Below are 24,077 nucleotides of genomic sequence, written 5' to 3'. Positions count from 1 at the left end.
ATGTCACAGAAGCAGGACGTGGTGTGCCTGAGCAAACTTGTGCATCTAGGAAGTGTCACAGTAAAAGGACTGCTTGTGCAGTCTGTACAGTTCTAGTCACGCTTTGGTGAGGCCTACAATTCAGAAAGAAATGAAGAGATGTTACTAGAAATAACCTGCTTTATCTGAAGGAGACCATGAGGCTGAAATCTGCAGTTTAATAGACTATGGATGTTAGCAGCAAACATTGAGTATTATCACAGTGCTTGATAGAGTATCTGTAAGATACGGGGGACTAGAAGCCTGGGATATTACTTGTCAGTTGAGTCTTACTTGCTGCCTCTCATTTCCTGTCCTGCTTCTGCAGCTTTGCTCTCCAGCAACAAATAGTGTTGGTCCTTTTTCCCCTGAAAGATGTGCTGGTGTTCAAGGAACTGCATTGTGGAAAGACATACTCCAAACTTCAGCTTGAGAAAAGGAGTAACATTGCATATGTTCTGAAATAAACTATCTTGATTTGAATTTATTTTGCTGATTCATCACATAAGATTTGGTAGTTGTAATCCTTTCTGTGCCTGTCACTTTTTGCAAAGTGCTTTCATGGTTTAAAAAAGAATGTCAACAACCTGCTAGTCTCATATCCTTTTCTGCAACCTGTCATATACTGACTTAATCTAGCTTTAATTGTTTTATAGAATAAATAGTTTATTTCTAGGGCTACCATGTTAATTTCTGTGGTTGTGTAAAGGGAACATTAAATTGCTTTTCACATCATGAGTGCCCTATTTGGTAACAGGAAAGATATATATATATATGTACTGCGTTGAAGATAGTCTCAGCACTGCTATGCTTGAATAGTTTTTTAACCATACAGACGTATGGAGATTGTCTTTGCATTAAGCCACCTGAGTTTTCAGTAATTGTATTGTCACGGAAGAAGTCCACGCTTGGCCAGATCAAATTGCTCAGGGTTCACGCCAGTTTAATATTCTGTAGGGGGCCACAATGGTAGGGTTGACTTATTGCTGGTATAGATGGGTTTAACGTGATTTTTAGCTTGGACGTACACAATGTCTCTGTAGCCCAGTGCTCTGAACAAGCAGTGTGACTGTATTGTGCTGCTTTGGAACAGATGTCCCCAGCTGTGATGAGGGTTGTAACCGATACGTGGGTTGCACATGAGGTGCAAGTTGGTCCTCCATCACCTGGGTGGCAATTACAGAAAAAAGTTTCTGAAGGGTTGCCTCCCATTAATCAGATTGTACCAGCATACTGTAGGTAATTTATGTTGCTGCTGAGACTTGTTCAGGATGCCCCTCTGGTTTTGCACAGTTGAAATAAATCATTGTATATTCCATATAGTTACTGAAATTACCAAGCTAATATTAAGCTTAGTGCAGAAAAAGGTGTAAAGCCAAACTTGCTATGCTTGTAGAATGAGTACTACTTTTTTTTCATAAATTACAGTAAATAAAAGGTATTTAAAACTGTGTTTTGTAGTCTTCTCTCATATTTGGAAGTAGTGAACTCGGTGAGTTCTGGCACCATTACCAAGTTGTTAAATGCTTGTGCCTGTGAATTTAATGAGGATCTCTGAGCTATATGCAGTGTATTGTGCCTTCATATGAACCAAAACTGGAAGAGCTTGCTGAGATATACCAGGGTAGAGACTGCAGCATCTTTGTTGACCTTATTTGCCTGGTCAGTTACTATGTTCTTAATAGGACACTAGTGTCCATCTTCTGGCATGTGAAAAGCTGCCATTCCACCGTCTTAATTGTGTGCAAACAGGTCAGGAAAGAGAATGAAGAACAAAAAAGAATTTCTGAAATAGCAGTACTTCAGTACAGCAAGTAAGTCCTTCATGTTAGGAAGATGTTTGGCACTTGTTTTCATAAGGGATGAAGATAAAATTGCATTGACTCATACGTGTAACTCTAGATACTAGATTTATGTCACTCAAGCTATCTGGAGTCTACTCATTATTTTTGCTTCAAATTATTTTACCGTTTGACGTTATTTCATTACTACTTGCCCTGTTGCAAGCCTCAGTAGTTTAGATACGGCTGTAATAGGAATACATTTGTTTCTTTTCTAAAAGTCCTAGAGCAGTGATGGGTCAAATAATGACTCAGGACCCTTATCATATGTGGAATGAGAGCAAGAAATTTTTATTTAGATCTTTTACGATGACAGCTGTTATTGGTGAATTTAACTAGTTGGGTGTGTGATGTGGATATTCTTGCACATTGTAGTCAACTTCCTCTTTTGTTTGTTCTGTACCTGTATTGATAGGGGGTTCTTAATACTTTTTTAATGTTTTCTGGGATCTGGTGGAATCTCCAGTGAGTCAAAGTATTTTGCTTGCTGATTATGTAGCAGAAGATAAGGAAACTGTCACACTTACAGTTGGTTATGCAAGTTTTATATTGCTGTGTAACAATTTTTGAAAGAGACCATTGGACTGTTCACATTCTGTCTTACTGCATGTTGGCTTTGACTGTGAGTTACTGCGACTTGCCTGCTAAGGTTATCAGAAGGCAACAAGATTTTGATTTGCTCTGTTGTGTTCAGAGCTCAGAGGGTACATTTGAACAGTTCCTCGTCAGAACAGTAAAAATAAGAATTCAGGGTTGTTCTGTTTTGTCATTTTGTCCAGTGTGTCTAAGGCTGATCAGTTCCTGATGAAATGAGAATAGTTTCTTTAATATGTTCTTTCTGCTAAGAATTAAAGGTGGTGCTATGGAGCTGAAATGTTTTTCCTGTTTTCTGTGGCTCCAAGTTCTCCACAGTTTGCATAAGACTCCACATACACTGAAAGAAGATATAAAAGAGCGTGACAGTAGTTGAAATTACTGCTAGACTGACAGTGAATGTGCTGACCAAAATCTGACTGGTACTGATAGAGAGTATCTGAGTGCTGTGGCTCCCTTGGAACCTGGGCTTTATTTTATGTTATCTCTCTGGTAGTGTGATGTTTTTTCTGGAAGGTATGTTGTATGTTAGCCTTCTGCAAACCTAGAAGTCATCATATAAAGGTGACAGAACAGTCCTACAATATACTCTAGTTCTTTGTGTTGCCTAAATAAGAATTGCTTTTCTCTAATGTGTTCACACTGTTACTTGTTATAGATGTTTTGATATTGTGAAGGCAGTAATGAAAAAGGAAAAAAAAGACAACCAACTCCAAAATCCAAACCACCACAAACTTGAACTCTTTGATAGCACTGAGTTCTCGCCACCAAATTACACTACCTCTACAGTAAGATTATAAGGATGAGATATATCATGACAGGGAAACGTATTTAAACATGAAAGCTCATCCTTACAACTGAGAATGAGCAAAACACAACAAATGTAGGGAGAAGAAGATCTGAGTTTCTCCTAGACACCCCCCCACCCTACCTCAAATTCAGGCTGAAGTTGCTTAAGATGGGTTTCTTACTACAGCTCTCTTAAGTTTGGGAGGGCACTAGGAGCACCTGATGGGCTGCAAATTGCTGTGGCTAGGGACTTGCTGATTGTGAGTGAGGTGTAGCCTGGGATGGCTGAAGTGCCCTTTTCATTTATGTAGCAGTCCTGAGCAGACTTCTCTTGTGCTGTTCAGGAATGGTTGTGAGAAAGGAGGAAGTAATAAATGTAGACTGAATTCTTTGCTTATGTTGATTTGGTCCCTCTTGTCTCCAGAGCAGACTGATGGCATCTTGAAGTCATTGTGGGAAAAACTTGCAGGCCCTTAAGGACAGCTAAGTATCATGTGGATAAGAGACAAGCAAAGACCAAATTTGTTATTGTAGATGTTATTACAATGTATCTACATTATTAGATCAGAAAATGTAGCAAGATTTTGAATAACATGTTAACAAGTTGCTTTTTGTCACTTGAGGGGGATTTGGTATAGTTCCAAAAATGCCAGAGGTCCCAACTCAGGATGAAGCAGGTCAGAAACAAGAAGCTAAGTGGTCAGTGCTTGCTTTATTCAGGCACTGGCAAAGATGAATTCAGAGACCTAAGGATGTTGTCATATTCTATTACTGAAGGTTGAACAGAGACATAGCTCAGTTCACATGTAAGCAGTTGCATTACAAGGAGTAATGCTATAGTGGGCTCTTGACAAGTTAAGGCCATTTTGAGAAAGGGCTGAAAATACGTTCTGCAGCTGTTAGAGGAAGAAACAGAAGATGTGCTAGGCATAACAGACTAGGAAGAGCACGGACCAACTTGTCCGTTGCTACATTGGCAAGAGCTAGAGATGGTATCGTAGTGCAGATTCCACTATCTGCTTTTGCTGCTGAGGGAGCTGGAACTGTGATTTTTCTTTCTTTCTTCCTTCTTTCTCAACTTTTTTTGAGGATGTACTGGTATAATCTTTCTGGTTGCTGGCAGAGAGCAGGAATGTCTACTTTCTCTTGCTGTGTTGTTTACTCTTTCTTTGCTCCTTCGTTGACATTCTTTACCCGTCAAATGTTCCAAAGTGTGTGCCCTGCATATGGCTAGGTTTGGGAAGCTGTTTGTTTGTTCTCTGCTGCAGCTCAGAATGAAATTAGTAAGATATTTAAAGTTTCTTGTTGGAGATCGTTCACATAAGAGGTTGAAATGACCCTTGTGCATCTTTGTAAACAAAAAAAGATGAGGCTTGTAATTGAGATGACATGTTAGTATAAAGGTATTAAATTATTTCCCAAAGCATGTTTGTTTAAATCCTTGAGTTTAACTTTTAAACACCTCATCGAAGACTTTATTGCATTCCACATGTAGCTAATTATTTCTGAGTTAACCTGTTGGTATACCTGTGGTTATTCAGAATAAATTGTGTTGAAGAACCTTTGTTCATTTGCTTAAAAGGGAGATGCGGAGCTGTATTCAGTATTTCAGCTGTGCGCTATGAAATAGTTATGGCTAATTAACATTTGACTTTTTTTTTCCTCTCAATGTGGTCTGTGTTTTCATACTGGTCTTAAAGTCCAGAAGAATAAAGTACTATATATAAAAAAAAAAAAAAAATCAGGATCTATATGGTGATTGTGCTTGCAGGTGTGTACAGTTATAAGTAGGGATTTTTTTTCTACCTTAAAAGTTACATCACTGTCCCTCCTAATCTGTTGAAATTATAGTAGGTGAAGCAGTGTCAGGTGAGAGGCTTTGTAGTAACCAGCAAACCTGATACCTCATCTAGATGCATTCAGATATAGTGCAAGTAATGATTTCAAATCACTTAATTTTCCTGAATTCATGTGGTATTTGAATACTAATAGATGAATGGCTTTAAGGACTTTTTTGTTGTTGAAAAGTTATAAGGGTTTGAAAAAGATTACTGTCTTCTAGCCAAGGAATAAGTTTTCCTGGCTAGCAGTAGCTGTGGAAAGTGAAGCGTGGATGTTCCCAGAAAGAGTTTCATGGCAGCCACCAGACTCCTTGCTGGTTGGTTTTTTCACTGTGAGAATGTTGGAAATGCATCATAATACAATCCTTCTGTCTGACTTTGTCTCTTGGCTACTGTAGGTATGCCACAGTTTAATTTTAGTGCTTCCTGTGAGACATTGTGCTCTTCTGGGAATTTTGAATGTAATTTATACCATTACAAAAATTAAAAGGAGTTGCATTTTGGGAAAATACAGTATACCTGTCACCATGGGTAGATTGCCTGATTTATTTGCTATGATCTTGTTTAACAAGATCTGGGTCTGGTATTTCCTTTCTCTTGGTGGACATAAGTAGAGTTTTGCTTTTAACTGATGTGTGTTTCCACAAAATTTGTTAAAACTTATTTATTTTTAAGACTTCTGCTTTTTGCCACTTCTGCTCTCTGCATCTTCTGCTTCTCTATTAAATTTGAATGAATCCCCCTTTTCTGATACTTCAGTGATAGGATCTAAGAAAATATATGATCAACTAAGCTTTTTTTTTTTGGTAGGAAAGCAGGCTGAAAATCTTGTCCTAGAATCCCTGCCACCCAAAAGACAAAAATACTCAACTGTCTTTAAATGTAACTGTTGCCTGTGATTGAACAATGCTGTCTTGCTAGTTAATATGAATGAGAGAGTTTCTTTAATATTTTTATTCTGCTGGGCGGCTTATCTAACTCAATAACTTTATCTTTCAGTACCAAGATAAAGAGGAAGTTGTTTTATGGATGAATACAGTAGGACCCTACCACAATCGCCAAGAAACATACAAATACTTCTCTCTTCCTTTCTGTGTGGGATCAAAAAAAAGCATCAGCCATTACCATGAAACCCTAGGAGAAGCACTTCAAGGAGTTGAATTGGAATTTAGTGGTCTTGACATCAAATTTAAAGGTAAGCAATTGAAGGTGCATTTAGTCACTTTAAAAAAACCCCCACAAACCCTTAAAATGTGATTTTTGAACTAGAAGAACTGAAGGTTTGCTGCTGCTAGCCACTGAGTGTGTTTTGTATTGCTGCTTGAAGCGCCCTGCAAGGTTGTCTACTACCATTGGCTTTTCAGTTTACAGTACAGTTTTCATCTATGTGCCTGTTGAGGAAGATGCTTGCAGAAGATACATGCTTCTGATGTAACTGATTACATTTTATAAAGTAAAACTAAGCTTTCTGCCTATGAATGATTAATATTTACTTTAATAATAATACTTAATAATTAAAATTCTGGTATTACCAATTCTGAATATGTAATTTTTTCCTATAGTGTTGAATACCTGCAGACTCTCTGCAGTTGCAAAGGAGTAGCAAGGGCTCAACATCGCAAAGTTCTACCTTAACACAAAGTTAATTATTGTATCCTTCTGGTTACTGTCTAGCTTGACGTACCTTTGACAAATACTTTTATATTATTGGCTCTAACTTATCGTGTGCCAGTCAGGATGGAGCAATCTGTTTTTTTCTCTGTTGTTTCCTGCCCTCTCCCTCTTCCCATACTGTTCCAGAAATGACATTTAACTTCTCTTGCAAATACATTTCTTGACATTAAGTGCTGAGTCTTCTATTGCATAATTTTTCTGTGTGTGTTCTTTGGTACCCAGAGTCCTTTCAGATATCTGTAACTGGTAGTTGCAGAGCTTCAAATAATAACAGATTCTTTTTGTCGGTATTGAATTTTAACATTTGTATATTTCATTCATTTTGGGGTTTTGTGTATATGTTTTGTTTTTTCCCCTAGAGAGCTACACTTTGTTGCATCACCAGTGCTTAACTAGATGGAGAACTTAAGCATGCAATCAGATGGGACTTAGTTTCTGCAAGTTAAAAAAGTTTTAACCAGAACTGGATATCTGCAAAATAAGAGACCTGATGATGTTTTTGTTATAAGTAGGATACGTGGAATAAAAGATTAAAAGTTTGTTAAAACCACAAATTCTTCATAAATTTTTAAGTTGCATAGGGGATAGCATCTCTGCATTAAAGGAATTTGGAGTTGAATCTTTCCTTTTAAGAGAGGAACTATACCTGCACAAACACTGGAAAACAATCCTATTACTGGTTTGCAAGACTTGTAGCTTGCTGAATATATTATTCAGTATGGGAGAAATCGTTTTCCTGTCAAACCTCATAGAATATGCTCAGAAACTCAAAATAGAACAGAGAAGGCAACTGGCAGCAATTCAACATGTCTGTGAAGAATAAGTAAAACTTCTGATGTCAGAATATCATAAATATTTATTTTTGCAACCAGTTACATGTGTAATTTTTACTTCCTTTAATTGCCACATCTTTACAAAGAGACTTATTCCAGTGACAAGTGTACTCTCTAGATGCAGCACCAAATTGTAAAGACTGGAAGGTTTGTGAGTTAATGTTTACTGTTATGAAGCATCCTATTCCCAGATTAGTTTTCTGAAGATTATCCACAGTTAATTAATCCCCCTATCATATAAAACTTTTGCTAGATCAAGTCTTTCATTTTGTGACTGGGAGTACTGAGCAGATGGTGCTGTTCTGTAGCGCTCTCTTCAGCACTTCTGTCCTGCACCTGCCCTTTTCCTTGTTGACCCTGGAGGTAGTAATTTAGTAATCTGTTTTATAGTGGAAGTGTTGAGATGTATCAAGGAAAGGGGAGGGAACGAACTGGCTCTACATCAGGAACTGGCTGAAATGCTTGAAAAATTTTCTGCTTTAGGGGTCCAAAAAACCTAGAGCCTCTGTTGTACAGTGGTCAGGCTGGTTTAGATTTGTAAGGCATGTTCATCTTTTTCCCGAAATAACAGATGAGGTAGATGAAACTTTCGGTTTATCTTTTGCCTCCTTTTATGACCACTTTATAGTCAGTAGTCCAACATAGTTTAGCTTTCCAGAGTATTTTCTGCCATTTCTGAGGGAAGTATGCAGAAGCAGAGCATTGGACAAATCCATTCTGTGAATACACTCTCAAATATGTCTGTAAAATACTCTAAAACTGGAGAAATTAATGGGTTTCTGTTTCAGCAATTCTTTAACACTTAGAAAAAAGATACTTAACATCTGTTTTCTTAAACAAAAATAAATACAACTTGGATAATACTGAACCTCCAGATCCTCAATACGTAGGAACTGTTACCATTGCTGTTTGGTTAAGAGAAGTCTTTTGGAATTCATAACCACAGGAAGCCAAAAGCATGCTGGGCTAATGTGAATTCAGAATGGTGGAAAAGTGCTGTGGTTTTTGTACTTTGTGATTGTTTTGCTTTTGATTATGTTTTGTTATGATTATTAGTTACCTGTTGTCTTCCGTAGTTCTTTACAACAGGTAAATCTGTTTTCCTTAAGTCTCATTTTGCTTTCAGGTTATGAATTTCAGATTCTGATTTACACCTGCTCGTGCTGATGTTTTGACACAAAAAGCTTCAGATTTTCTCTAAGTATTATTTATTGTGAAAAATTGAATGCAATTTCTTCAGGGTTTATGGTCTGGTCTTCCACTTGTACTAGGTTTTTTGGGTGCTTTTTTGTGTCTCTAATTGTTTTACCAGTGCACGCCAGGTATGTAGTTGCTATATTGGGGTATATTCTTCCAGACAGACTGGGCATGATGTTCAAAACAGGCTTTGAATGGGTACAGAGGAATAGAGATTTCAAAAAGAATCAGGTGTTTATGACTTGTAAGTGTAAGGATAGATGTACTGGTACATTTCCCAGCAGGTAGGGAATTCCTCTTCATCCATGTCCCTTGTTGCTTTTTAAAAATTAATTTATTATTATTAACACATTGGTGCTCTGTGTAGATTGATAATCTCTATTGGACTTGCAGTGAGTTTGACTCCGAACCAAAGTGGCTGCAGGTCAGATGTTTTCTGTAAAGCAGATGGTACATGGTAGCTGGTTGATGACTAAGTCTGTGTACATGATCTGGGAAGCTGTCCATGTGCACTTCTGGTTTTTTCCTCATACAATCTGTGTCCTCTGGATGAAAGATGAAGACAATAATCTCTTTGCTGTTAGCTGGCATTCAGCAGCTTATATATCAGGAGGTGCTGTAGTATTTCTAGCAGTGGATCCATGAAGTGAAATCTGAATGGGAGTCAACTCTATTTTACTATCTTTAATCTGTTATTAAATAACATTTTTTCCAAATTTCAGACTAGCAAGAATAAATTAATTGTTATTATATCAATAGTTATTAGTACTTATTTAATATAAAATTATGTAAAACTCGTTGAAATCCGAGTCCCCTTGATATACATGTTTTTAAAGTAAAAAAACAGAGCAAAGGATTGCTTTCTGAGATGTAATTTTTTTTTACAGGCTTAAAAGCTGTCATAAAACCAGTACAATTTATATCCAATGCATGTAGGAAAATTTAAATTTCATAGACCGGCTGTTAAAATTTTAGCATTTGTATAACAATTACTTGCCAGTTTGGTTGTCAAAATGTGGTGGTAGCTCAGGTTTTTGGGGACTCTTTAATGGTAGATCTTATTCTTGACTGAAATGTGTTTGCCTTTTTTTTTTTTTTTTTTTTTTTAGAAAATAAGTGTAACTGTGAACAAGTTACAATTGTATTAGTGAATTTTTTTTTTTTTGGAATGGATAAATTTTATCTTGTTGTGATTGATCTATGCTCCCACCCATGCACCAGTGGTCCAGAAGTTGCTGCAATTAAACTGAGTTGTTGGTGATTTGTGGTGTGTTTTTTCTCTTAACAAGTAGAAGCTTATGTTTTGGCACCGATAGATTCATATGTTTTTCTTAAGAAAAAGATAAAGCTTCATGAGTGTTGAGTATCTTAACATCTACAGCTGAAGTAATTAAGAGCTGGTCAAGTACCTTTCAGTAATCATTTAGATGCTTGAATATGCATTTAAATACCTAACCATAGGGACCTACTTTTCAAAATACTGGCCTGACCATCTGAAAGACTTGTACAGATTTTCTTCATGAATATGTGAATCAGATCTAAGTTCTGAGTTAGCAGGTAATCATTTTTTTTCCTCGTGTGTGTTTGGGATTATGCAAGACTAACAGTTACAGGTATTCTTCCTCTTTAAATGAGTGTTGTAAGAGTTTACAAAATTAAATTAATTTGGATTTTATACTTCTAGATTTTTATCCTCTGGAGTGAGTAAAAGGGAATTAGAATTGTTCTAATAAATTAGCTTCTGCAATAAAAAACAGTTCCTTTCTCAACATAGTTTGACTGGACAGCAGTGGCAGGTAAGTGTGAAACTGCGTGTTGTTCATCATATTCAAAGAATTATTTAGGCTGCAGTTGTCAGTAACTGAAGTACCACAGACTACATAAGTAACACTGTTGGCTGAATCAGTGGACCTTGCCTGTATTTTTGAAACAGAATGAGAAAAATTATGGCTCTATAGAAATGTATTCTTCTGAGAATGGAGGTTTGCACTTGAATGCTTGTAGTGATGACTGGTGGGGCAAATGTACAGTGTATGCAAGAATCCATGAAGTAGTGTTTCTTTTTGTATTTAAAAATGTGTCATGTGAGAGGCTACCTGTGACCATACAGGGTAGCTGCATTTCCCTTCTGTTACAAGTACAGGCTTGGAGAGGTGTGGCTGGAGAGCTGTCTGGAACAGAAGGATCTGGGGGTTCTAATTGTCAAGCAGCTGAACATGAGCCAGCAGTGTGCCCAGGTGGCCAAGAAAGCCAACGGCATCCTGGCTTGTATTAGAAATAGTGTGACCAGCAGAAGTAGGGAGGTGATAGTCCCCCTGTGCTCTGCACTGGTGAGGCCACACCTTGAGTATTGTGTCCAGTTTTGGGCACCTCAATACGAGAGAGAGATCGAGGTGCTGGAGCGAGTGCAGAGGAGGGCAACGAAGCTGGTGAAGGGCCTGGAGAATAAACCCTATGAGGAGCGATTGAAGGAGCTGGGACTGTTTAGTTTGAGGAAGAGAAGGCTGAGGGGAGACCTCATCACTCTCTACAACTTCCTGAAAGGACATTGTAGAGAGGTTGGTGCTGGTCTCTTCTCACAGGTAATTAGTGACAGAACAAGAGGGAATGGCTTTAAACTGCAACAGGGGAGGTTCAGACTGGACATTAGGAAAAAATTTTTCCCAGGAAGAGTGGTCGGACAGTGGAATAGGCTGCCCAGGGAGGTGGTGGAGTCACCATCCCTGGATGTGTGTAAGGGTCGTTTGGATGAGAAGTTGGGGGATATGGTGTAGGGAAGAACTTGTAGAGTAGGGCTGATGGTTGGACTTGATGATCCCAAGGGTCTTTTCCAACCTGAATGATTCTGCGTAACGTTATTCTTATATCACAGGTCTCTAATCTGTATAAGTATCTTTGTGAAGAAAGTAATGAATTATTAACATACGCTTGTATTGTAAAATAACTTCTAAGTTTTCGGTTGGCTTAATTCTCTTGTCAAGCTAAATCTAGATTAAGAATGCTTTTTATGTAATATGTCAAGTTCTTTATTCAAGCATTTAAATTGACATCCTCTACGTTACACCTGAGACCTAGTGAATTATTAAATATATTGAACATTGGGATCATAGCAACTTCAATTAAAAAATTAATTTTTGACATTGCCATACAATACCAATTAGAGAAGATGAATTTAAAGGGGAAAAGGCTTTTTAACATACTTGAATTTTGCACTTATTTAGAAATGTTATTAAATGACCATACTTCTAAGTGAGAACTCCTTAGAAGGAATGCAACACCTGTAGAAAATACGACAGTCATTCAGGATGATGTTCAGTGTTGTACTAGGAGATGGTCAGCCATAATGAGGTTCTATATGGTTTGTATGTTTGAATGAAACCCAGTTGATCTGACTGTTCATAGGAAATTTGAAATCTGGCATAACCACACCTGCTTTTGTATTGAGTCTTGCTTTTATGTTTTTTTATATTTGCTTAATGTGCTACTGACATTACTGAATCTGTATCGTATAGCAGATGTTACCTCTTTGGCATCCCTGATGTAGACACAACACAAAACATACCTCTATCTTCACGCTCCTCTTGGCTACACACACAACCACAACTTTGATAAGAATTAACATATGCAAAACTTTAGATCTGTGATCTGAGCTGTGATGAAGTAGACTTCAGCTTCCCCAGCCACTGAATGCTGTTCTAAACTACTTTCATTTAATCATTTAACACAGCGGATTTAAGCTTAACCATCTAATCCTGTCCTGTAACTAAATAACAGCTTCAGCATTCTCCGTGGCTGGAGAAAGGAGCAGTTGTCATCATTCCTCTTGCCTTCATTCAGTTGTTTTAGGGGGATGTGAGAGGAACTGTACTGTGTAGTATGGCTGAGCGTGAAATCACATACTAAATGTAAAGTCATGCCTGTGTTTTGCAAGAATTGAATGAGGTTGTTTCTAATGATTCTGCTGGGGTTTTGTATATGTGCAGTGAAGTAACTCATAATGTAGTTGATTGTGTATCTCTGTGCCCTCTTCTGGTATTCTGAATATTGGGAGTAAAGTCCATAAAAATGGATAAAGACAGCTTTTTGTGGCATCTTGCTTTCTGCAGCCTGGTCAGACATCCGTGCAGTCATTTCACTGCAAATGATGTTTAAAAGTTGGTGGTTTGTTTTTTGTTTTGTTTTTTTTTTTTTTTTTTCCAGCAGCAAAAGCCACTGTTTATATCTTAGAGTATTAGATGCAGAATGGCGTTTCAGTTAGTAAGAAAACAAAACAAAACCCAACAAAAACAAAGGTGGCAAATTCCAGGGATCTGAAAGCCCATGGAGTAATTTGGTGTTAGATTACAATCTAATACCAGATTTGTCCTGGTTAATAACTGCAAACAAAGGCTTCTGTATTCAGGCTATAAAATGGGAAAGGTCTCTAAAAAGAACACTTGTAGTTCATGTGACTTTTATTTCGCTAGGAGCACTTGCTCCTATCCCTGTGCTGGTACCGCAGTGTGCGTGGGTGACGTGGGTGTGAACCAGTCAGAAGAGAGCCACTTAAAACCTGCCTGATCCCTGTAGGACTCTTCCAAATCAGGCTTCTGTGCTCCAGCACTAAGTAATGCTTCATTTAACAGCATCTACCAGTTTCTCTCAATTCACAGTGTGTTTTCATTTGACCTCTGTGTTGAACAATCCTTTGTGAGTTAAAAAATTTAACATTAGAAAGGTGTTATCCTTTATTTGAGTATAGTGTGAAACTTCTAGAGAGTGACAATGAAGTCCCAAGTATTTTGGAAAGAATTAATCCCCACTTAGCAATATATCCAGAAGATAGTGATTCTATTTTTTTTTTCTTTTAATTAATGTCAAGATGACTCAAAAACATCTGTTACAGTGAAAAAGTGCCAAGCGGAGACTTTTTTTGGGGAATATAGTCCAAAAAGTATAGGATCCAGCTCAGTAGGGGCATAAATGCAAACTGAAGCCTGGATTTATAACTATTTTAGCTGTGGTGCCAAATGTAATGGCTTCTCTTTCCTGAATGTAACAGTATGGGTCCTGAAAATGTAACCCAGTCTTCTTGGGACCCTTATTGACTTGAATGGTTTTGTTACTATCTTTTTTTTCCCAACAGAAGTTTTATTGTCTAATAAGCCTGAAAAATGAGAAATTTTTTTTAGTGAAAAAATGAAGCTTAGAGTGCATTCATTGGGTCTTGGAAGAAACAAAAATAGAAAATACTAAAGTTTGTTTTCATAAGAAATAGGAGAGAGAGATGCATCCATTCCAGAGTAGCCAGGGGCACTGTTTTCTCCAGGGCTACAGGAAATTAATGCAACTATGCAGGTCTGCTTTTGGCTGGTTTTTTACTGTCTTGCTTCACCAGGCTTTGCTTCAGTTTTATTTGACCAGACATACTCTGTATATTCTCATTTTGACAAATTGTCATTATCAGAGAAACAATGTTTTGTGTTGGAAATATTCTACTTGCCAGTGCTCTTTCTGTGCAGGTGATTTTTTTTTGTTTTTAAGCTTTATATTGAAGTTAGTGTATAAGAGCTGAATTTTGATACAGATTAGAGCTGTACTTGGGGCACAAATTAATTTTATCTGCTGGAAATGCGTCCTCAATTCCAGTGATGACAAAAAGAGGAGAGAGGGGAAACTGGAATTATTTACATTCACTTTGTTTCACTATTTGCAGAATGAAAACATTTATTAAGAAGCAGATGGGGAGTTTTTGTCTCTAAATCTGTTGCTGCCTGAATTCTTGTAAATATGAGCTCTTCTGTCTTTTTTAACTTGAAAAGGAAACATTAGGGAAGAAGCTGGGATGTGAAAGAATGTCTGCTAACTGCATTACTTACGAATTGTAGATGGGGAAAAATGGCTTTCTGGCTCTTAAGAGGTGGATTTATTTTATTTCCAGATGCAGCCTCTTGTGCATTCTTTGCTTTATTCCTATTTTTGTCTTCTGTCCTTTTTTCCTACTCTTACCCTGATTGCTTTGTTTCTTCCTTTATAGTAGTTTCTTCACAATTTCTGAGAACTTTAAAAAAATCTTAGATTTTATGAACAGTATTCCCAGTCAGTGAGCTTGATGATACTAAAATGGAGAGATGATATCGTACACAGTTTTAGGTATTTGTTAATAATTTCATACCTCTTGGTAAAGTAAAAGAGGTCTCATGGTCTGTCTGGGTAAAGCTGTCATCAGCTAATGGTTCTTAATTTAGTGTGGATGAAGTAGCAGAAGGATACTTTCAAAGCTTTTGTTATCCAGTCTGTTGGAAGCTTCTGCGTGTGGAAGGGTGGATGTACAAAAACAGTCATGTAATTGTTTTAATGGTTCCTTTTCCACATGTCCCTTTTTGTTACCTACTTGAGGATAGCCAAAAGGGGTTAAAGACTCCCTCAGTGTCCATTCCTCCTTTTGCTTGGTTTGCCTTCACTTTGAGTCAGCTCATTAATAAATCACTAACTGTGCTTTAATTTTTTGCAGATGATGTAATGCAGACTACTTACTGTGAAATTGACTTGGACAAAGGAAGAAGAGATGCATTTGTGTATGCTATCAAAAATCACTATTGGTACCAGATGTATATTGATGACTTGCCAATATGGGGTGAGTGTTACTATGCATGAACAACTTGATTACAACTACAGGGAGTCCTGTGCTAGTGGGTTTCATGGAGTCATTTAATGATTAAGCTTCATTACAAGAATCTCACAAGTATATAGAATTTATGTAACCAAATAAATTGAAGGATTATTGCATTGATAGAACAGTAGGATGGCTTGTACTAGTGAATTACAAAAACAGTGAAAAGCTGTTTTGTTTCTCAAGCACAGATTTCATAATACCAAGTTCTTAGGGTTAAATTCTTTTAAATGTTCAAGTGAGTGGTAATTAGATAGGTCAGATATAATGCCCATGTTAATGTGTTCATGAATAACAACTTTCATAAAACTTCTGCAATGTTTAAACTTTATTTTGCTAGTTCTTGTGCTTATTACTAATACAAGAGCTGTTTGATTTACTTCTATGGTTATTTAGTGGTTTTTAAGTTTTGCATGTGCAGCCTGTGGTTATATGGAGTTTTACTTGTTCTTATGCAGTTCTTAAAATTGTTCTTGCTGAGTACTCTTAATCTGGGTTTAGAAGTGCTTGTGTCTTGAATAAAAATGTCTGTGTCTTTACTGTCATTGTCTCCTAAACTCTGTTTTTTGTTACTCCCTTGTAATCTGTGATCACATACCTAGTAAAGAGTGCTCTGCAGATTGCACTTTACACTGATAGCAATCAACCAAACCCCCAAACCCTAATCTCCCTGTTGTAGATATAAACTGAAAGGAAATGAAAAGCACCACAAAAGGCTGTTAAGGTAAGGTCTTTGTTGCCTGTCTTCAGTGAAAGAGGTAAAACCGCCCAAAACAAACAAAATCCCACAACACCTACAAAAATACAGTTCAAGCCACATGGCAAAAGTCCTTTGATAGGTAGTATGTATGCTGAATAATGCTACACATCATTCATTCATTCTGACAGAGGGTGGGGGTTTTTTTAGCTCTTACAATTTTAACTCGTTTTAGAAAGTAGCTATCTGACGGCCATGAGCCCCAGCCAGAAACACTAGTGCTTTATTTATCTGTTAGTCGGGAAGGTTCTTGCTTTTTAAAAAATGTATCTGTTTTTAAGAGATACCATTATAATGCCTGACAGGAGTACTCGTATTCATTCTTTTCAGCTGATTTGCTTAGTGAGTGTAACACTTCTGTGGCAGGGCTTGGAGTAGACCCTAATTAATCTATGTGGCCTTTACTTCTTGTGCAGTTGCTGGTAGGCTTTTTAAAAGCATGCGTGAGTGACAGGTGTTGCTACAATATTTTTTATGCTTTTGGCCTTTCAGCAAAAGATCAATGAATGATTTTCCTAGACTAGTGACAGCTACATAGGCTTTAGACTGTCCAAGGATGATGGGATGCTAAACAGACTTCTTTGGAATCCTGTGTGGCTAGCGAGTCTTGGAGACTTTCTTTTTTAGGACTGATTGTTCTCACCTCAAATACTGAAGCACAAATGTACTTACTAAATCTTCTACACACTAACTAAATTTTATTCTCTCAGCTGAAAAATCTGTTTTACTGCAATTCCAGTGTTTTTAATATCTTTGATAGTATGCTTTGTATGCACAAGAAGTCATTCCTAATGCTATAGTTAACAGCTAGGTATTGTCTTTGTATGATATTAAGAAGCTGGTTTTGGTAGTTGTTTGGAACCAGGGTGTCAAGTTGTGATACTTAATAGAGGACTGCAACATCTTAAGTACTGGTAGTAGTATGCAAGGATCAAGTGTGAAAGCAAGCAGTGCTCACGATTTTGGTCTGTTTCTCCTGAGGACTAGGTAAAACTAGCAGGACTGCAGATGGGTCAGTCAATATTAGCCTGGTTTTTATTCCAAAAAATTAATTGGTTCTTGATGGGGGGCTGAGAAAGGAGTGAATACACCTGAACTGATCAGTGTTTATCTGCAAATCTGAACATCTCTTTCTGACCTTTGTGTTCTGAGTACAGTTTAGAAAACTCTGAATATAGGTTATCTGCACTAATTCTGGTTTTGCTGGGTCTCTGTTCAAAAATAGGAATATTTCAGGCTCAGAGTGCTGCCTAAAACTTAAAGCTCTGAGACTTGCTGCTCACTGAACAGTTTTTATTATAAATGTTTCTGTTATGAATATGGCCTGAATGATACTGTACGCATGGCTCCTCCAGTTTGTTTGTGTCTTCGACTGTGTTGTATAAACTTGCCTAGTACCATGTAATGTGGTGACAGAGATACTAAGGAAAACTAATATCTTATGATTGAGTGTCATTGCACAGCTGTTAATTTCAGTAACTGTAATGAAAAACATTAGGACTGGTTAAAATACACAGGAGTAAGAAGTTTAGTAGTTTTGATGACATGTCTGAAATACTCTGAATACTGAGAATTTTTTGTTTGTTTTATTAAGATAGTGTCCAGACCTGATTACCCTCAGCCTGCATTAAAAATATCTTGTGCTGAAATGGCTTTCTGTGTGAAGACTATCATGTTGATCCACTTCATTTGGATTACCTTTCCTGAGAACCCTACTAGCCAGCATGTGTTGTATGCACTGTATCACCCAGTCCACTATTTTTTTTCATTGTTGATTTGTGTCTTGGAGCTGAATTAAACCAAAATTCTGTTCCCTAAATGTAAATGGCTAGAGTCATTTTTTTTTTGTGCTGCCAAAAGAAAGTAAGTGTTCTCTGAAGAGTTTAGAAGAAAAAGGTTCACATGGTCTTAATGTCTGCTGAGTGTTCTAGGCAACTTCTGTTTAGTTCTGTTCTTAAAGCAGACCACTCACTTCTCTGGGCTCATCCAGATGGATTTGTGGCACTCCTGTCTCCTGGCAAACTTTAGTTCAGTTCATTTTTTATGTTCTTTGTGGTTTTCCACCTTGGTAAGGTAATGGTAGGGCTTACTTATGTCAGTCATGCACAATCATTAATATTTGAAGTTCTTCTTAGGAAGTTCTCAAAATATCCAATAAGGAGTACTCAATTTTCAGTAAAGACTAGGCATAAAATAACTTTTCTTAACTACCGATAACTAAAGGTAATGGCTTCAAACTGCTTTTTGAGGACTTTGGAAGGTTTATACTTTATTTTCTGCCCTGAAAAAGGCAACTAGATCTTCTTAAGTGCATTCAGATAAAATGATTCCATTTTCTATTTTTCCTTGAATTGCTGTTCCACAGTGGAGTGGCTAGGCTTGACTGTCTTTGTTTCAGGACATCTCCCTAAGTATATGGAGCACTGTGTTAGTTCACTCCTTCAGGTAGTGATTGATTAGAATGTCCTTTAAGTAGTTTAGAGGTCTGTATTGTCATGGTTTTGGATACTACCATGGGAACAGATGGTGTGCCAGGTGCTAGGCTGTGTGGCATAGACACAAACTGGCACATCTTTCATGTGGATGGCGTATACAAGGCAATCCTGACAGATGAGCATGAGTGAAAAACATGACAGAAAAATACTGCCTTGAAAGTTAAAAAGCACAGGTAATGCACAAGTGCTATTCCTTCATATACCTGCTGCTTCATGGTAACCTGTTCCATATTCTTCACCTACTTGTTCTCCCACTGCCACCCCCCCCCCCCCCCCCCCTTTGTGTATCTTGAGTGCTGTGCTGTTATTGTGGCTTTCCATCTTATATGTGATCTTTGGTATGATGGTCTTGTTATTAAAGATGACACTTGTAGCCTGTGAACTTGGTGACTGCTAGACTTGATCTCCCCCCCCCCCCCCCCCGGCATAATACATTATCTGGAATTTTTCTGTAGTAGATTAGACATTTTGCAGTAATTTATTGAAAAGAATTTAATTGTGGCTAATACGGAGTTCAGTTGAGTTCTGATGCTCCAGCAGCATCTGAGCAGCTTTGCATGTTGCAAGTAGTAAAAATCTTTGAGTAAATGATAACTTTCTGAATTTTTCAGTGGAAGTAACAGAGAGAGTAATCAAAAACTGTCATTATTGGCAAGCATTGAAAGCTTATTTGCAAATGAGGGCAAACAGTACGTGCTGGGGAGTGAACTAATGAGGAATACAGAATGAAAGTAAAATTTTTAAGAGGAAGAAAAGTGAAGGGATAGATGGGAGATGGGAAAATACAGAAGTCTTGGTTAAGTTCTGTTCATGGAAATTAAATCTGTATTCAGCTAGTTGTTTATCTGGTAAGAATTCCAAATAAAACTAGAGGAACTGTTGTTGTGTCTTTTGTTTCTTCTGCAGTGTTTGTGGCTGCATGCTTTTTTCTTTTAATGTCATTACAAAATGCTTCTGGCAGATACCTGTGGATTGAGTTGAAAAGAAGAGAATAAGGTCTGCTTATTCTATTTACTGTAGTTATGTTGCTTTTTTAGCTGGCAAAACTTCTGTAATGAACATTTTAAAAAAGTAGTTACAGAATATTTGAAAAGTATACCTGTAATAGACACTTAACGCTTGTTTCATATACAGGTATTGTTGGAGAAGCAGATGAAAATGGAGAAGATTATTACCTTTGGACTTACAAAAAACTTGAAATTGGTTACAATGGAAATAGAATTGTAGATGTCAATCTGACCAGTGAAGGAAAGGTGAAATTGGTACCCAACACAAAAATCCAGATGTCATATTCGGTAAGTAATTTGGTGATGCATCTGTAATACGTAATTCTAGATGGTGAAATAGCTTAAAAATAGGTGCTAGTATACCTACAACTATGCATTGATACATGAGGCTGTACTAGAGGAAGATGCATCTTCACGCCTTCAAATATTTTTTTTTTCATTACTGCAAAACCTTGATAGGTTTTTTAAGAATAAATGTAAAGTGGTGACTTTTGAAACGCTTCAAACAAACTGAAGCTTCTGTAATGGGCAGAAAAGTGTTTTGATGGGAAAGGAAGATGTCCCAAAAGGTATGGAGGCTAGAAGTATAGAAGTAGGTAATGCATTTTCTTAATGTTTGGAGCGGAGCTCTGACATCTACATCATAGATTTGAATTGGATTCTGAGCTAGGACCAAAACCCACTGTAGGTCTTCATACTTTGCAAGCAGTTAGTATCAAAGCTTATTTTGGTTTTGCAATTCCAGTAGAAATTTGTCTTATATAAATAACCTTATTAGTAAGATTTTCTCTGAAGCCCTCTGTTATTATACTGAATTGCTATGATACAAGGTAATGAATAAACAATGTTTGCTGATCTAATGAATTTATTTATTTGATTTGAATTATTAGTTATTTGATGTTACTTAAATCTGTAATGGTTCACTTATGTTCACTGCATTTATATACTGAAACTAGATCTTAATGCATTGCTCTTCTACAATGTGTTGGCAGTAGGTGTCAGCATAAGATTTTATTTCAGAGGATATTCTTGCCACTATTACATTTGTCTTGTGCCAAATATATGGTATAGTTTGAAGTGCAGATAACTGGTTTTTATACATGCTTTCTAGAATTATGTTTACACTGACCTCCCTATTTCTACTGCAAAATCGATAGTAGAAATTTTCTATTTCAAATTCCAGCAGCGTTGTGAAGTCCATTTGCTCTGTGAATTTTGAGGTGGATGGCACTGAGTAGCTGCCAGTAATGAAAATAACATTAGATGTTCCCTTAAAATGCTTTTTAGTGTACAGAGCTCAAGACTTACCTATTCAGTTCTTTTGGCACCACTGGGCAATTCATTAGGCTGGCTGTGTGTGGTGTTTAATTCACAGATTGTCTCTGGTGGATTTGTTCTAAGCAGTGCTTCTCAGTGGCAGATACTCTAGTGAGAAATGTATCTGCTTAAAACAACGTTGAAAGTTATTAATGTTTTGAGCTACTAATCTTGAGTAAGGTTGTAGTTTGAACTGAAGAACAATAATATACCTCAAAGTGAGTAGTACTTGAGTCTTGAGGGTTTTAATCTGTCTCAGGACTGTGATGAGTGATAGGGGTATTCAATCTATATTTATATGCTCTCTTCTCATCTGTTGAAAAGGATAGATCCTTGTCATGTATTTTTAAAAGATATGCACAAGGGGGATGCATTTGTTTCAGGATCACTAAAAATCTGGATATTTCCTGATTTTTGGCGTGCTTTTGGAAAAATTTAGTGTAGATTTGTATTTAATTTCTGAAATTGCATTTAAAAATTAAGAATCAAGCAACCTTGCAAAAATTCTGAAAAATACTGTGCTACCATATTAGCACCATATAGTTCATTAGTGCGATTGTATCTTCCAAATCCAAAGCAGTCCTCTGTGCAGCTAGTGGAGTAACTGATAGCACTAATATGCTGTTACGCTGTGATAGTATAGCCATAAATGCATACTTTTCCAGCTGGTTTCGGAGTTATTTATTGGCAGTTGAAGTGTCTATATTGTAGAGTCCTGTGGTCTTACAGATTTTAGACTGAAGCTTTTAGTTTGTAGCTTTTAAAATTTTAATATGTCTCTTTTAGGGTCCAGCTTGATCCCTTTTATCCAGTTCCCTTCCAGCCAGCTTTGTATCTCAGTTTATGTCCTTTTCTTTCCTATTGGCATTTGTTTTAAATCTGCTCTTTTATCTTCTCATTTCCCTCACTTCTGCTAGACTGCATCCTTTTTCTTGGGCACTGTACTCAGTGAATTTACGTACAGATGATTTCACTGAATACCAGTTTCAGTGCATGGTAGCAAAACAGATCGCAGCTGCTGTTGGGGGAGCAGAAGTAGAGGGTGTTGTCATCACTCAACACTGGTGATGTTCTCCACAAGCCTCTTTTCATACAACGCAGGACATGGAAATGTTGAGGAAAGCGAGTATGCTGTCAGCAAAAAAACATCTTTGGAAAAATTCCACTGCTTTCTAGCATGTTGTTCTTGAACATATTTAAACATGCTTTCTTTCTCTGACCTTTGTTCTGAAACCTTGGGCAACTTTGGGAGAGTTGTTCAAAGGCATTGCCTCCTTGTTCTATGAGTATCTGTTGTGGGGAAAAAAAATAAATCTTTGAACTATTTGACAAAACTGAAAAATAGGATCATGTGATAGATTTTGGTTTTGGCACCTTCAGTATGAGTATCTTTATGAGCTCCTTCTATAATCATGAAAAGGGTTTGTTGTATTTGACAACTAGAAGTTTGCATCTTTGGTTAGCCTTGCAGAGGCAGTGAGAGCTGAGGCAGTGAAGACTGAGTCTTCCTTGTTCTTAACCATAAGCACAGACAAGATTAGATCCATGCGGCAAGGTGGTTGATGTTCATTCTATGTCTAACCTGTAGATATGAGTCTTTAAGAACATTGGTCCATTGTTTTTATCAAAACCTAGATTCATATTGAAGAAAACATCTGAAGTAGATTTCTAAAATGTGTTTTGGGTTTCTGCATTTGAGTATAGCTGAACGTATAATGAGCTTTTCAAACGTAAATTTTTCTCCCTTTAGGTGAAATGGAAGAAATCAGATGTGAAGTTTGAAGACAGATTTGACAAGTATCTTGACCCATCTTTCTTTCAGCACAGAGTATGTATTGTTCTAAGACTATCTTACAAAATATTGCTTTGAAATGGTTGCTTTAGTTCAGAAAATGTCATGGAATTTTTGGATGATATCTTTTGAATTTTTGTATATCCTAGGTGTTCTGTGGGACAACGAAACCGGCATATCTAGGACTGTAGGTTTTAAGTGATAGTTCTGTTGCTCAAATAGGATGGCTCCAGTTTTTTAGTATGCTTCAGTAAATGTGCAGGCAAGCTTCAAGCTTGCAGCAAATAACGAGGCAGTTCAAGAAAATAGATTCACACGATCAGAATCAATGAAATTTCAGGTACACAACTGTGTTGCTTGTAAGCTGAATAATGGCAATTGGTCATAGGTACACTTTTTACTGAAGTAAATGGAAAGCAGAAAGCATTAGCCTAAACCAGTTGGTGATAGCAGTTGTGATGGTTTAAATCTGTGGTTGTGATCTCCTTATGGGTAGTATACTGAGCTACACTACCTTCTGAAATTAGAAGGTTTGGATTCTGCTTGAAGCTTGATGAAAACCAAAAGGTGTGCTTGTCAGAGGCAAAATAAGGCTGCTGCACATACTGGTCCCGTGCAAAGCAATGGTTTCTTTGGATTTTTGGCTGTGTTTCTTTTACTACTTAAACCTCTTCTCTAGGAAGGCAGCAGTACATCATGCTGCCTTTCCTTTACCAAGGGAGCCTGTGCAGCCAGTTGTTTGAACGTTGCTGGTGCTTAAGCAAGCTGTGATAACTTTGTCATGAGCAAGCTTGGCTGTTGAAAAGCTTTATGTATGGTGTTTCACAGGCCAGTTTTAGTGGGACTTTCTACAAGTGTAGTGTTACTTACAATATGGGTTTATTGTTACTTAGCTAGTGCTGACAATCTGTCCTGCTAGGCAATGATTTATCCTTATTGGAACAATTTTGAAACACATTTACAGCTCTAAACCTTAGGGATGTGTTTTCTTTTTGTAGATTCACTGGTTTTCAATTTTCAATTCTTTTATGATGGTGATCTTTCTGGTTGGCCTAGTGTCTATGATATTAATGAGAACTTTGCGAAAAGATTATGCAAGATACAGCAAGGAGGAAGAAATGGATGATATGGTAAGATCTGCATTTGTGCTTTTTAAAATCTTTTTATACATTCATTGTGTTAGCAGCTCTGAATGGCTTTCTTCAATTGAACAGAAAACTGCCTTATGTGTGTCTGGTTTTGTTTATAACATGCTCCTAGGTTGCAACTC

The 24,077-nt window shown here is 37.2% G+C and overlaps 1 protein-coding gene across 2 annotated transcripts in view; it reads left to right on the top strand.

The window, feature by feature from the left end:
• Positions 1-24,077, top strand: part of TM9SF3 (transmembrane 9 superfamily member 3) — a 53,060-nt gene that overhangs the window by 3,750 nt on the left and 25,233 nt on the right. For both annotated transcript variants that reach the window (XM_074830756.1, XM_074830757.1), the window contains exons 2-6: positions 6,083-6,278; positions 15,281-15,403; positions 19,826-19,986; positions 22,766-22,843; positions 23,806-23,937. In XM_074830756.1, the coding sequence (XP_074686857.1) occupies positions 6,083-6,278; positions 15,281-15,403; positions 19,826-19,986; positions 22,766-22,843; positions 23,806-23,937 (690 nt within the window). The remainder of the gene's footprint in view (positions 1-6,082; positions 6,279-15,280; positions 15,404-19,825; positions 19,987-22,765; positions 22,844-23,805; positions 23,938-24,077) is intronic.

The sequence above is a fragment of the Strix aluco genome, chromosome 7 (assembly GCF_031877795.1).
Source record: "Strix aluco isolate bStrAlu1 chromosome 7, bStrAlu1.hap1, whole genome shotgun sequence".
Taxonomy (NCBI): Eukaryota; Metazoa; Chordata; class Aves; order Strigiformes; family Strigidae; genus Strix; species Strix aluco.
This window is presented reverse-complemented; position numbering and strand designations above follow the sequence as displayed.